The sequence below is a fragment of the Musca domestica genome, unplaced genomic scaffold (assembly GCF_030504385.1).
Source record: "Musca domestica strain aabys unplaced genomic scaffold, Musca_domestica.polishedcontigs.V.1.1 34, whole genome shotgun sequence".
Lineage (NCBI taxonomy): Eukaryota > Metazoa > Arthropoda > Insecta > Diptera > Muscidae > Musca > Musca domestica.
Window position 1 is genome coordinate 2879006 of NW_026712313.1, and position 15979 is coordinate 2894984.

The window sequence follows — 15979 nt, forward strand, 5'->3', positions numbered from 1 at the left end:
TAGGCTGCGCTTTTGGAAATTCTTATTGGAATGGTACAAAGAGTTCTAAAAGGTACCAAATATGGCACCCTTTGTATTTGACGAACCAGTACAGTTAGAACTCTTAAATTTGGAGTGGGGGTCACTGATGGAGTGTATGATAGATGTGTAAAGGGTTTTTGGAAATTCTCACTATAAGTGTACGAAAAGTACTAAAATGTGCTACAACTGGTACCATTTCGTATCATGCGAACGGTGAGAGCTAAAAACTTGAAATTTGGAATGGTCATCAGGGTTGAGGAGTAGGGTCGATGTAAGGATGTAGTTCTTGAAATGAGTACTCATTACTAAAATCTTGGAATTTTGTTTGAGGGTCACTCTTGGTCCGAAGGGGTCAGATAAGGCTGGGTATCTTAATATTCGTACTAGAAGTTCCAAATGTAAAAGGTACTCAATATGCTACCCTTTGTATTTGAGGATACAGTAGAGCTAAAACTCTCAAATTTAGAATGAGGGTCACTGATGGAGTGTTTGATAGATGTACCAAAGGGATTTTGGCAATTCGCACTGTAAGTGTACGAAAAGTACACTTAAAGTACTACATTTTGTACCATTTCGTATCATACGAACGATGAGAGCTAAAAACTTGAAATTTGGAATGGGAATCAGGGTTGAGGAGAGGGGTCGATGTTAGGAGGTAGTTCTTGAAATCAGTACTCATTTATACGAAAAGTACTAAAAGGTACTAAATTTGGTACATTTTGAAAAAACGGATGGAGCTGGAATCGTGAAATTTGAAATTAACATTTCTGGCATTTTTCGAAATTTTTGCACTTATGTGCATGAAAAGTACTAAATGGTACTAAATTTGGTACAATTTCGATTTGGGAGAACCAATAGAGTTGGAAAACTGGAATTAGGAAATAAGATTACTATCCCATTGTAGGAGTAAGTTTTGTAGGCTGTTTTGGAAATTTGTACTTATAAGTACTAAATAGTACTAAATTCTGTACAATTTAAATTTTGGAAATAAATTTGCATTGTAGAATTGATTTGGGTAGGGAGTTTTGGAAATTCGTACTAAATGGTACTAAATGGTACTAAATTCTATTCTATAGGAATAAGAAAAATTGTTTGATATTGGAAATTTTGAATTTTGATTTTTTGATTGAATTTGAAATTCGTACTAATGTGTACCAAATGGTAATAAATTTGGTACACTTTTGTTTTTGGATGAACCAACAGAACTGATATCCTAAAATTTGGGAAAAAGATTAATCTTGGATTAAGATTACTGTTGGAGTGTAGGATTTGGATATGGATGTACTTGTCGAAACTTGTACTTATGTGTACTACAGGGTAATAAATTTGGTACAATTTGTATTTGGGCGAAACGACAAGGATGGAATCCGGAAATTTAAAATTGGAATTACTGTAAGAATGTAGGTAGCTTTGGAAATTCCTACTTATGTATACTAAATAGTACTAAATTTAGTACAATTTGGATTTGGGCGAACCGATGTGGGTGGAATCCTTCAATTTCAATGGAATTGTATGATTGAGGTACGAAAGTAGTTTTGGAAGTTTGAAGTATGAGATTGTGGTATGTGGGAAGTTTTGGAAATTCGGACGAATCTGTACTAAATTTGGTACAAATTGGATTTTGTGTGAATCGACAGATCTGAAATTTAAAAGTTTTATGTTAAGGTGCCTGTTGGTGTAGGCGATTAAGGTATGGAGGTGGTTTTGGAAAGGTCTTCAATAATTGTCCGAAAAGTGCTACATGGTACTAAATTGGGTATTCGGTGAAGGGATAGAGCTGGAATCCCGATATTCGATATTGAGGACTCTTTTGGTATCTGGTGTTTGGATGTGGTGGGGGTTTTGGAAATTGGTACTATAATTGTTCGAAAAGTTCTAAGTGGAACTAAATTGGGTATTGGGTGAATAAACAGAGCTGAAATCTTGATATGGATACCGATGTCACTGTTGATGTCTGTGATTAAGATTTGAGGGTGGAAATGTGCACTAGAATTGTTAAAAAAAGTACTAAGTGGTACTAAATTTTACGAAGTAGCGAGCCCTTGCTGGTATCACATATAAAAAATAAACCTCCAACTAAAAAATGGTCCTTCGACCAACAAAATAGTCCTCCAACTTCAAAACACAATTTTTTATACCATCAGCCATATGGTTATAGAGGGTATAAACAATTTGATACAGTCAAAACGGGCCTAGTCGAAATAACGGTTTTAGACACTAGGTCTCTTTGGACCAAATCCGTTTCAGAACATTTGGAGTCGATCTAGCGATGTCCGTCCGTCCGTCTGTCTGGCTGGCTGGTGCGCACGATAACTCTCGAAGGGAGTATCCGATTTGGTCCAAACTGGGTACATTGTAATATTTTTGTCAAACTTAGATCGAGTTCGGAGATGGGCAATATCGGTCCACTCCTTCTGGTAACTCCTCCACAAAAGGTCGAAATTTTCAAAAAATATTTTTTTGTTTTGCACACAAAGAGAAATGATAATCCGATTTGGCTGAAACTTTGCGATTCCCAATATTTTCATCAGTACTAGGTCAGGTGCGAAAATGGATATATCGATCCACTCCATCAGGTACCTCCCCCACAAATGGTCAAAATTTTAAATAATTACAACTCTTATAAAATGTGATGTAAGAGTCCGATTGTCTTCAATTTTTACACATCCCAATATTTATATTAACCCAAGGTCTGGTGTTAAGATGGACAATATCGGCTCACTCCTTCTGGTACCTCCCCCACAAAAGGTCGAAATTTTCAAAAAATATATTTTTTGCACAGAAAGAGAAACGGTAATCCGATTTTGCTCCAACTTTGCGAATCCTAATATTTTCATCAGTGCTAGGTCAGGTGCGAAAATGGACAATATCGATCCACTCCATCAGGTACCTCCCCCACAAATGACCAAAATTTTAAATAATTACAACTCTTATAAAATTTAATTGTCTTCAATTTTCACACATCGTAATAATTTTATCAACCCAAGGTCTGGTGTCAAGATGGAATACATCAGTCCTTCTGGTACCTCTCGCACAAAAGTTCGAAATTTAAAAAAAAAGAATCTGCACAGGAAGAGAAGCAATAATTAGATTTTGCTCCAACTTTGCATCAAGTACCTCCCGTCCACAGTGTCAAATTTTTGAATAATTATAACTCTTACAGAATGTGATGTAAGAATCCGATTGTCTAAAATTCCAATACGAAATGGTCTATTCCTTCAGAACATTCTCTATAAGGGATTAAACCTTTGAATAATCATAACAGAAGTTAAAATATTTTTAAGTCATTGTTCATTGGCTGAGGGTATACATCTTTCGGCAAAACCGACAGATACTCTTTAACTTGTTTTAATTAAATTAGAAGGAATTTATCTATTATCCCCATTGAATAAATTTAGACCCCAATCCAATAATTTCATTAACTATTATCTTCTCACGTATTTTATAACATCCAACCCTGCAATCCAATTTCTTTCTTCATTTCCGCTTCATTCTCCTCTTCTTTTATTAATCCATAATACAAAGTTTTAACAGAGTGCCCCAATGATATGTTCATTGTCAGCAATTTTGTATAGCTGTTGTTGTTGCTGTTGCATATTTTCCTTGAAATTTAATATACTTGACGTCGCTTTATTTTTATCTCTCCATCCTCATCCTCCTCGAAATGTCAAAAACACACCCATACAAAAATGTTCACTCTGTCACTCTCTCCCTCTCAACATTGTTCGACATAACAACAGGCGACACTTATCCTCAAGTGCTGACCATTAGTCACATCTGAACTGGGATGGAACATAAAAACGCTACATAGAAAGGTGGGTGGTGGCGGATAAGAAGGAGGAGCAGTAATGGAGGTTAGAATGGTGGCAGCTTTGCTCCGAATACCCATAGTGTCGACGGTATTGTTCGTCATTATAATGATATCAACATTAACTGCGCCATTAGATAGAGGGGGGAAAAAAGTAACAAAGTATGAAAACACTTAGCAGTTTTTTTTGTTGCCATCTGTTCGTATTTTTTTTTAATACTCTGCATAAGCATATGAGCACACAATGTCACACGGGACAGTGTGGCAAAAAATAATGGCACTACTACTTGGACTGGTATAGAACTTTTGTAATTTTGAGGATAGCGAGAGAAACACCCGCACAGATGAGTAATTGACTGACTTAAAAATTCCTCATCTCCCAGACGAAACATCTGAAGCTTGAAATTTTGGTTGAGAGTCACTCTTGGTCCGAAGGGGTCAGATAAGTCTGGGTTTTTGGAAATTCGTACTAGAATGGTAGGAAAAGTATTAAAAGTTACTAAATAAAGCACCCTTTGTGGGAAGCAGTAGAGCTAAAAATCTTAAATTTGGAATGAGGGTCACAGATGTAGTGTATGATAGACGTACCAAAGGGATTTTGGAAATCCGCACTGTAAGTGTACGAAAAATGCTAAAATGTACTATATTTGGTACCATTTCGTATTATGTGAAAGGTTATAGCTAAAAACTTGAAATTTAGAATGGGAATTAAGGTTTAGGAGTAGAGTCGATGTAAGGTGGATGTTTTAGAAATGAGTACTCATTTATACAAAAAGTACTAAAAGGTACTAAATTTGGTACAATTTGAATTTGGAGGAAGGGAATCCTGAAATTTTAAATTAACATTACTGGTGGTGTGTAGGATTGGGATATGGAGGAAGATTTCGAAATTTGTACTTATGTGCACGAAAAGTACTAAATAGAACTAAGTTTGGCATGAGTTCGATTTGGGTGAACCGATAGAAATGGAATTCTGAATTTATTATTGTCGGCGTGTAGGATTTGGATATGGAGATAGTTTTAGAAATTTTTACTTATATGTACTAAATTTCGTACTATTTGGATTTGGGTAAGGCATTAGATCTGGAATCCAAAATTTTGAAATTGAGATTATTTTTGGTGTGTAGGATTGGCGTACAGGGTGAGATAAAAAAACTGCAACAAAGTCAAGCGCCATAATATTCAGATTTTTTAAAATTTTATTGAACGAACGCAAAAAATGTCGGAAATAGCATAAACTTTTAGAATTAGTTTAGATTTATTCGAATTGGTCAACTTTGGAACGAATTATGACCTTCAAACGGCCAATGAAACCGTCACACGCTGCCCGAATGTTGCTCTGCGGTATTTTGGCCCATTCCCGGCGAAGCGCTTGCTTGAGCTGATCAACACTTAGGTGCCAACCTTGCTTTCCAAAATACTCCAGACATAATAGCTCAACGGATTTGTATCCAGAGATTTTGTTGGCCATTGTGCGCTGGAAATGAAGCGAGGAAGCTCATTTTGTAACCATTCTGGGATGGTGCGTGCCAAATGCGATGGTGCTGAGTCCTGTTGGAAGGTACAAGGTCTGCGGCCAAAATGTTTGCGTGCCCTAGGCTTTAGTACACCCTTTAGAATATTTTCGCGATAATATTCGGCATTTATTCTGATGTCACGATTGGCCCACACCATCACCATGGCCGGCGCTTGAGTTCTGGTGGCCAACCGAAGGTGCATATTTTTACCTGACCTCTTTTGCTTGTAAACACGATAATTTTCTTTGTTTACAAATTGCTGGACAACGAATGTTTTCTCATCGGAGAAGACCAAATTCGGCAGTTAACCACTTTCTGCCAAGCGAAGCAACTCATTAGCCCTTTTGAGTCTATTTTCTTGCCGTTGCGTTGTAATTTCTTGCACTTTTTGGGATTTCAATGCCTTTACCCCGAGTTCATTTTTTAATATTTGCCGAATGGAATATTGCGATATGTTCAGCTCACGAGCCATTTTTCGGCCACTGCGACGCGGGTTTTGATCAAGTCGCTTCTTTACTTTTCGAACCATTTCTGCTGATGTTGCTTTTTTTCTGTCCACTTCCTTGACGTCCGGCTATGCTAGCAGTATCACTGTAACGAGCGATGGTATGAGACACAAAGCATTTATTCACATTTAAATGCTGGAGTGCTCTAACGATAGCCACTTGTGGTTTTCCACCCAAATATAAAGAAATCACACTATCACGCTTGAATTCAATCACGAATAACTTTTTTCTGGAAAATTCTCACCAAAATGTTTTTGTATGCTTGTGAACAATATAATGAGCTATTACAGGAATAATTTTAACAACTGTCGGACGAGTGGCTTAGAAATTACAGCAGTCTGAAGTTGGTTGCAGTTTTTTAATCTCACCCCGTATATTCATGATCAACATAAAATTCTATGTCGATTTAGCGATGTCCGTCCGTCTGTCCGTCTATCCGTCTGTGGAAATCACTCTAGCTTCCGAACGAATTGAAGTAGATTGATGAAATTTTACTCAAATGTATGTTAAGCCTGCAGGACTTTTGGTTTTGATAATGGGTTATGTAGGTCCACGTTTTTGTATAGCCCCCATATAATGGTACCTCCCTAATTTCGGTATATTGGTGATTTAGCGACATTATTCACCGGAATTGTTTCAAATTTGGTATTTGAAGTTTGTAATGGCTACTACAGTCTATGACAGAAAATTGTCTGTGCAGGTCCACGTCTTCGTATAGCCTCCATACAACGGCACCTCCCGATATTCGGTATTTGGATGATTTTAGCGACATTATTCGCCAGAATTGTTTCTAATTTGGTATTTAAAGGTCGTAATGGCTACTACAGCCTTTGACAGAAAATTGTCTGTGCAGGTCCACGTCTTCGTATAGCCTCCATATAACGGCACCTCCCGATATTCGGTATTTGGATGATTTTAGCGACATTATTCACCGGAATTGTTTGAAATTTGGTATTTAAAGGTCGTAATAGATACTACAGCCTATGACAGAAAATTGTCTGTGCAGGTCCACGTCTTCGTATAGCCTCCATATAACGGTACCTCCCGATATTCGGTATTTGGATGATTTTAGCGTTATTCGCCGGAATTATTTCAAATTTGGTATTTGAAGTTTGTAATGGATACTACAGCCTATGACAGGAATTGTCTGGGCAGGTCTATGTCTTCGTATAGAACGGTACCTCCCAATATTCGTCATCCATTATTCACGGATTTTTTTTTTCAAATTACACATTTGAATATTCTAATGGCTTATGACAAACGTTGCCTATGCAGGTCCACGTCTTCGTATAGACCGCAGATTCAAGATTTTAGCTGGATTTTTAACGGATTTTATTTTTTTTTTAAATTACCAAATTCGTTACAAATGGTGGAGGGTATTCAAAGTTCGGCCCGGCCGAACTTACAGCTTTTTTACTTGTTGATTCTTAATCTAGGGCTTTCCACCCCAAAAGCAGCTTTTTACATCATGAAAAATAATTACAATATTTTTTAAATATTGTAAATTATGTAAAACTTTCAAATATTTCACATACCAACTTAAAAAATAAATAATTCTTGGAATTTAATAACAATTGCATGCATATTAAAATATACATAACAATAAATTTAGCATATAATTTTCATTTGACAATTCAACTGTAAATGTCATGATGTAAATTCACGAATATGTTTTTGTTTTCCAGCCACTTTACAAATTATTTTCATATTTATTTCGTGAACATAATTCATTGCAAAAAACAAAAAAAAAATGGAATATTTTGACGTCAGTTATGTGAGGATGTGTGGATGTCTGTTTGTGGCACGTGTCATATTTGAATGCCATTCACTCAAAACCACTTTGGTTTTACAACGAATTTGAATAGTTTCCATTGCAACATTGGAGGAAAAAAAAAAAACAGATCCGTTTCGCTCGAAGTGTCCGATGAACATCAAAAATCATGATGTGCTATGACATGCTAATTGTTCCATTGTTTTTTTTTTTCGAAAGAACACAAAAAAACTTTAAATGAAATAAATTTTAAAATTATTTGTAATTAAATTTTTACACCAGCATATATTTGTGCAAAACATTGAAGTGTGAATAAATTAGCTCTAAATCATTCTATCTAAGTGAAAGATAAACATCTGAGTACCATTGGATGCAAATTTATGAACTACTGTTCATAGTTGGGTACGTGACACGATTTTGAAAGATAAGGTGGAAAAGAGGATTTTAATATTTGTTCTTGGAATTCATATGGGATATAGTTTTGCCAACGAGTGGTCAATGGAAGTTTGAAGAACTTCTGTGACTTAGATAGAATCTCAAGCAACCAACTTGCCACATCCGTAAGTGCACAAAATCAACATCCGACTCTGATTCTTTTTGGACTGACCTTCTCTGAGAACACCTTCTGATCTTCTCTGAGAAGATCTCCTGGGACCTCTGAGAAGACTTTCTCTAAGAAGATCTCCTGGCCTTCTCTGAAACCTTCTGGCCTTCTGGGACCTCTGAGAAGACTTTCTCTAAGAAGATCTCCTGGCCTTCTCTGAAACCTTCTGGCCTTCCCTAGGAATATTATCTAGTCTTCTCAGAGAGTAGATCTTCTATGAGCTTATTCTTCGGTCTTTTATGAGAAGAAGTTCTTCTTATAAAATGTTTTCTCAGAGAGGACCTTCTGGCCTTCTCTGAGAAGATCTTTTGGCCTTCTCTAAGAAGACTTTCTGGCTTTCTCTGAGAGAATCTTCTGGCCTTCTCTGAGAAGATCTTTTGGCCTTGTCCGAGTAGATGTTTTGCCTTCTCTGAGAAGACGTTTTCACCTTCTATGAGCATTTCTGTCCTTCTATTAGAAAACCTTTTGGCTTCTGTGAGAAGACCGACTGGCCTTCAATGAGAAAACCTCTTGCTCTTCTTTGAGAAGACCTCTCGCTCTTCTATGAGAAGACTTCTTGCTCTTCTAGAGAAGACCTCTTTCTCTTCTATGAGAAGACCTCTTGGTCTTCTATAGGAAAACCTCTAAGTCTTCTATGAGAAGACCTCTTGGTCTTTTATGAGAAGACCTCTTGGTCTTCTATGAGAAGACCTCTTGGTCTTCTTTGAGGAGACCTCTTGTTCTTCTATGAGAAGACCTCTTGCTCTTCTATGAGAAGACCTCTTGCTCTTCTTTGAAAAGACCTCTCGCTCTTCTATGAAAAGACCTCTCGCTCTTCTATGAGAAGACCTCTCGCTCTTCTATGAGAAGACCTCTCGCTCTTCTATGAGAAGACCTCTCGCTCTTCTATGAGAAGACCTCTTGCTCTTCTATGAGAAGTCCTCTTGATCTTCTATGAGAAGTCCTCTTGATCTTCTATGAGAAGACCTCTTGATCTTCTATGAGAAGACCTCTTGATCTTCTATGAGAAGACCTTTAGCTCTTCTATGCGAAGACCTTTAGCTCTTCTATGCGAAGACCTTTAGCTCATCTATGCGAAGACCTTTAGCTCTTTTCGGAGAAGACCTTTAGCTCTTCTATGAGAAGACCTTTAGCTCTTCTCGGAGAAGACCTGCAGCTCTTCTCGGAGAAGACCTTCAGCTCTTCTATGAGAAGACCTTCAGCTCTTCTATGCGAAGACCTTTAGCTCTTCTATGCGAATACCTTCTGGCTTTCTCTGCGAAGTCTTTCTGGCCTTCTATGAGAAGATCTTCTGGCCTTCTCTGCGAAGACTTTCTGGCCTTCTATGAGAAGCCCTTCTTGCCTTCTATGAGAAGCCCTTCTGGCCTTCTATGAGAAGCCCTTCTGGCCTTCTATGAAGACCTTCTGGCCTTCTATGAGAAGACCTTTAGCTCTTCTTCGATAAGACCTTTAGCTCTTCTTCGATAAGGCCTTTATCTCTTTTTCGAGAAGGCCTTTAGCTTTTCCATTATAAGACCATGAGTTCTTCTGTGAGAAGAACTTTTGGTCTTCTATTAGAAGGGTTGTTGGTTTTCTATAAGAAGACCTTCTGGTCTTCTATGAGAAGCCCTTCTGGCCTTCTATGAGTAGCCCTTCTGGCCTTCTAAGAGAAGCCCTTCTGACCTTCTATGAGAAGACCTTCTGACCTTCTATGGGAAGACCTTCTGGCCTTCTATGAGATGACCTTCTATGAGAAAACCTGAAAAAACCTTCTGCCCTTTTCTAAGAAGACCTTGTCGCCTTATCTGAGAAGACATTCTGGCCTTCTCGGAGTAGACATTCTGGCCTTCGCGGAGAAGACCTTCTGGCCGTATATGAGATAATTTATCCATCTTTCGGTTTCTTTCGTCATAGTTTTTGACCAGTTATTTTTTAGCATTCGTCATTTCTTATAAATAGTATTTTGTGGTATTTATAATGGTTACCTACTCCATTGTGTAGAATTCCAGAAATGCCTACTCATGGATATACCTCCAATGAATCATCAATTAGTATAAACTTGTCATCTAGAGTTAACGTGTATGTTTTTTTGGGAATACCTGCAAGTTAGCGCGGCAGCAAAAAGCGGTCGGTATTACCGGTTAATACAGGTCATAAATTAGAAGTCATGTGGATGGTATTCACTTCTCTCGCTTGTCCTCTCATTGCTGTTTTATTTCTTTATTTTTTAGACACTTCGTTTATTTTTTCAGCCTGGCCTCATCGATGACAACAAGATTTCATTGATTTGTTGTGTTTTTGCGCTCAATTCTCTTTAGCCAATAAATTAATTAATAATAACAGAAGTCGGCGAACCATGTTTCTAATTTGCTGTCAATTTTTGTGTCTTTTCAACAACAGCAGCAACGCAGAGAGTTGTGACAACTGAACAAACTTTAATTGAATTAGAGGGAAATTTAATTTTGAAAAATTGTACAAAACAATTAAAGTGTCAATCATAGAGCGGCGGCCTCTGTGTGCTCTCTTCGTTTGACAGTTTTATTTGTTGATATTTCGATTTATTTTATGGTTCAGGAAGTCAAAGCTATCGATTGTGAGGTAGGTGTCATTGGTATTTTAATGAAATGACAAATGGAGGACATTTCTGATGGGCACGGGAAATCCCTCCGAAAAATATGGAAAAATGATTTTTTTTGAGATAAGATTTTTTTTTGAATCTTCTAATCACACCTGCGTATACATGATGTCAGTATTTATACGCACCCAAGGAAGGTCAACTGAAAGGTAGCTTTTCTTTGGGAAGAAGGACTTTGATCTTGCAATTTTTTATGCATCGATGAAATTCCTACAAAGATCAAAGTCCTACGCAAAGAAAAGCTACCTTCAGCTGACCTTCCTTGGGTGCGCATAAGTACTGACGTCATGCATACGCAGCTGCTATTAGATGATATATAAGTGTTCTTTATATGAAAATATAAAATATCATAATTTCCATTAATATTTTCGCTTAGACTTCTGGAAATTTTCCCAGAGACCTTGAAGCAATGAGGACATAACAAATCACTTAAATTTGTTATTATTTTTTATATTTTTCCAAATCGATTAGCATATGAATCCTATCAATTTCCCCACTTGACCTTCGAAGGCAATCACAGATCTGATGATTTTTATCCATCCATGCCATTTACATTGCGCACTCGATTCTCGACCTTTGGGCACATCAATCGTTAATATTTATTTTTTTTGTATTTTTATTATTGCCTCAAAATTAAAACAACAAAAACAAAAGATCTCTTGAAGAAAATCATCGATAATGATTTGTGTGCTTTAAATTGAGGGTCGGAGAAAAATGAGAAATGTTGATGGGCAGTCGACGTAAATCGAAAAAATAATGTTTATTTTTTTCACTCAGTTGTTTGTTATTGAAATTCTGTTTGTTTCAATTTCAAAAAAAAGAAAAAAATCTCCTCTGATAAGTGCCAAAAAAATCGCTGAAATTCAAATTCATTTTTTTGGCGTTCCACGGCATAGCTTTATCGACATAAACCGCAAATAATTTGCTTTTAATACAAACGCAAAAGATTCATGAACAAGATCTTGGCAAAAAGAAACAAACACCAAAAAACAATAATAATAAATAATTTAAAAAAAGAACAACAACAATCTTAGGCCATAAAATGTTATTAGCCAAACGCAATAGAAGAAGTCTATAATAAACAAATTGAAATAAATCAAAAAAAAAAAAAAAAAAAAATGTGTGCGGTACCCTACCTTGGCCTGGCAAGTGGCACGTCTTCTCGTAGACGACCAAAAGGTCTTCTCGTAGGAGACCAGTAGGTCTCCTGGTGGAAGGCAAGAAGGTCTTCTTGTAAAAGGCCATAAGGTGTTCTCGTAGAGGACTAGAAGGACTTCTAGTAAAAGACTAGAAGATCTTCTCATAAAAGATCAAAAAGTCTTCTTGTAAATGAACAAATGGTTTTCCCGTAGAAGGCCAGAAGATCTACTCGTAGATAACTAGAGTGTATTCCCATAGAAGACCACAGGGTCGTCTCATAAAAGACTAGAAGGTCTTCTCATAGAAGCCTAAAACTCATATCGTAGAACACTATCAGGTCTTCTCGTAAAAATCCAGAGCGTCTTCTCATAGAAGAGCCGAAGGTCTTCTCATAGAAGAGCTTAAGGTCTTCTTATAGAATAGCTTAAGGTCTTCTTCTTAAAGAAGAGCTTGAGGTCTTCTTATAGATGAGCTTATGGTCTTCTCATAGAAAACTTAAAGGTCTTCTCATAGAAGAGCTGAAGGTCTTCGCATAGAAGAGCTCAAGGTCTTCGCATAGAAGGGCTCAAGGTCTTCGCATAGAAGGGCTCAAGGTCTTCGCATAGAAGGGCTCAAGGTCTTCGCATAGAAGAGCTCACGGTCTTCGTCTAGAAGAGCTCAAGGTCTTCGTCTAGAAGAGCTCAAGGTCTTCGTCTAGAAGAGCTCAAGGTCTTCGTCTAGAAGAGCTCAAGGTCTTCGTCTAGAAGAGCTCAAGGTCTTCGTCTAGAAGAGCTCAAGGTCTTCGTCTAGAAGAGCTCAAGGTCTTCGTCTAGAAGAGCTCAAGGTCTTCGTCTAGAAGAGCTCAAGTCTTACAATAGCTTGGAGGTTTCCTCCTGGAAGAGCTTGGTGGTCTTCCGATATAAAAAAAAAACTCGGAAGTCTTCTCATATGAGAGCTCAGAGGATAAAGTCCTCTCGCAGAAGGCCAGAAGGTCTTCTCAGAGAAGGCCAGAAGTTCTCTGAGAGTAGGTCAGATGGTCTTCTCAGAGAAGGCCTCAAGGTCGTCTTATTGAAGGCCTCAAGGTCTTCTCATAGAAGGCCAGAAGGTCTTCTCATAGAAGGCCAGAAGGTCTTCTCATAGAAGGCCACATGGTCTTCTCAGAGAAGGCCAGAAGATCTTCTCAGAGGAGGCCAGAGGGTCTTCTCAGAGAAGGCAAGAAGGTCCTCTCAGAATAGGCCAAAAAGTCTCCTCAGAGAAAGCCAGAAGTTCTCTGAGAGTAGGTCAGATGGTCTTCTCAGAGAAGGCCTCAAGGTCTTCTCATTGAAGGCCTCAAGGTTTTCTCATTGAAGGCCTCGAGGTTTTTTGATACAAGGCCAGAAGGTCTTCTCATAGAAGGCCAGATGGTCTTCTCAGAGGAGGCCAGAAGATCTTCTCAGAGGAGGCCAGAGGGTCTTCTCAGAGGAGGCCAGAGGGTCTTCTCAGAGGAGGCCAGAGGGTCTTCTCAGAGGAGGCCAGAGGGTCTTCCCAGAGGAGGCCAGAGGGTCTTCTCATAGAAGACCAGAAGGTCTTCTCATAGAAGGCCAGAAGGTCTTCTCAGAGAAGGCCAGAAGGTCTTCTCATAGAAGGCCAGGCGGTCTTCTCAGAGAAGGCCAGAAGATCTTCTCAGAGAAGGCCAGAAGATCTTCTCAGAGGAGGCGAGAGGGTCTTCTCAGAGGAGGCGAGAGGGTCTTCTCAGAGAAGGCCAGAAGGTTTTCTCAGAGGAGGCGAGAGGGTCTTCTCAGAGGAGGCGAGAGGGTCTTCTCAGAGAAGGCCAGAAGGTTTTCTCAGAGAAGGCCAGAAGGTCTGTAAGTAAGGTCTATAAGTATAAGTATGTATAAGACCTCAAAGTCTTCTCATAGAAAACCCATCCCATGGACCCCCTCTTATAAGACCTCAAAGCCTCATAGAACCTGAAATCGGAATTTAAATTTTATGGAAGGCTACGAGATAAGGTCATTTGGTCTCATCAGAGGACGTCAGTAAGTCTTCTCGGAGCAGAGCTGGGAGTCTTCTCATATAAGTCCCATTGGTCTTCGCGTGGAATTCCAGTTCTCCGAAAGAGCTGAAGAACTTCTTATAGAAGGCCGGATAGTCTTCTCAGGGAAGGTCATTTGGTATCTCAGAGATGTTGCTTTTCTCGTTACATCGATCTGGAAATGTTAAGTTTAAGCCTAGGTTGCGTATGATTATTGTCGTTACGCATACGACACCTTACACTTATGAATGATACATTTTAGCTTATTCCATGGTCGGCCATTCTGCATAAAGCTTTTCAGATGTTTATGCTGTGTTTTCCCCTCTTCTTCATATTTATTTTTCTTATGTCATTCTTAAGCAAAATACAACAACAACAATGGCACCACAAACAACACTTAATAATATTAAAATTTATTTATTTTTCTTTACAGAGATTCCTCTTTCACATCGATTGGCGAGTAGATTTCTTCCACAACGTTTTTCCCGCGTCACTGCTTCATTATGTATTTTGGTTATTCAGCTGCGAGTTGTGCCAAATTTTGAGTGAAAGAAATGAATTCAGTAAAGCATCATCGTATTGGAGTGTTTCTATCTCCATAAATTAAATTAATCTGAAAAAAAGGAACAGAGGAACAACATTAAAGCAAAGCCGGAAAATTCCAACATAAAAATCACAAGTGTTGAATAGAGAGTTTCAACAAAATCTCCGCAAAAAATAATAATATTTTTAATAATATTAAAAAAAGAAAAAATAAAAATCCAATTGTGTTAATTGTTGTTGTTCATCTATAATTATTAAATTTAAAGAAAATCTCTAGTCATCTATACAACGAGTTAAATAATAGTAATATATATTTAAATATTAGTATATAAAAAAATCTGTTTTCGTTTCTTTGTTTTTTTCCTATATCTCACTCGCTGTCTACGTTAAAATATCACAAAAAAATTAGCTTATCGTGTGTGTTAGTTATTTATTTGAAATAAATAAAATATTTAGAAAAAAGAAAAATAATTAAGTATTCTCGCCAGTTAAATCGTTGTCACAAACGTCAATCGCCAGCATCGTTCTTCGCTATTTTCCTGGATTTTTGGAATTTCAAACATGCCTTACAATCGAGACACAGCATCGGCTCAAGCTGATAAATTGAGCGGCATTGTGGAGGAAAGTGATTTGTATGAGGGCTTTGCCCCTCATGTGGAAACGTCGGAGATCAAGGTGCTCGATTTCTATAATTTACCAAAGTCAACAGGTGAGTTGCAAATTAATTTTAGTTTCAGTAATTTTTATTTCTATTTTTGTGTAAGACCTTTAGGGGAAAATATGAGGCATTTAAAAGAGATTTAAAAATTTTAAGACAGGGGGTTTACATTATTGGACATTGGAGCGTATATTTTATGTCATTACTTATACGCATTCGTTACTTATTTCCGATAAGAAATGTTGTTATACCCTCCACCTTGGAAAGGAGGGTATATTAACTTTGTCATTCCGTTTGTAACATCCCTAAATATTCGTCGTAGACCCCAAAAAGTATATATATATTCAAAATCAGCATAAAATTCTAAGTCGATTTAATGATGTCCGTCTTTCTGTCTTTCTGTCTGTCCGTCTGTCTATCAGTCTGTTTGTTGAAATCACGATACAGCCCACATTATTTGACGTAGAGTGTCGAAATTTAGCAGAACAATTTGTATTGTGTATAGGATGGTTGGAAATGAGATATATTGGTCCACGTTTTGGTATAGTCCCCATATAACGGCACCTCCCGATATTCGGTATTTTGATGATTTTTGCCACATTTTTTCACTGATTTGTCTGAAAATTGGTATATGTAGGTCATAATAGATCCTAGTTCTTGGCATAGCCGCCATATAACGGTACCTCCCGATATTCGGTATTTTGATGATTTTTGTCACATTTTTTTTCACGGATTTGTCTGAAAATTAGTATTTGTTGGTCATAATGGGTCCTAGTTCGTGAAGCGTAACATTGTATGTATTGG

At 37.7% G+C, this 15979-nt stretch overlaps 1 protein-coding gene across 5 annotated transcripts in view; it reads left to right on the forward strand.

The window, feature by feature from the left end:
• LOC101888892 (GTPase-activating protein skywalker) overlaps nt 1-15979 on the forward strand; it is a 220359-nt gene that overhangs the window by 68931 nt on the left and 135449 nt on the right. For all 5 annotated transcript variants that reach the window (XM_059125646.1, XM_059125639.1, XM_059125644.1 and 2 more), the window contains exon 3: nt 14408-15226. In XM_059125646.1, the coding sequence (XP_058981629.1) occupies nt 15079-15226 (148 nt within the window). In that variant the 5' untranslated portion in view covers nt 14408-15078. The remainder of the gene's footprint in view (nt 1-14407; nt 15227-15979) is intronic.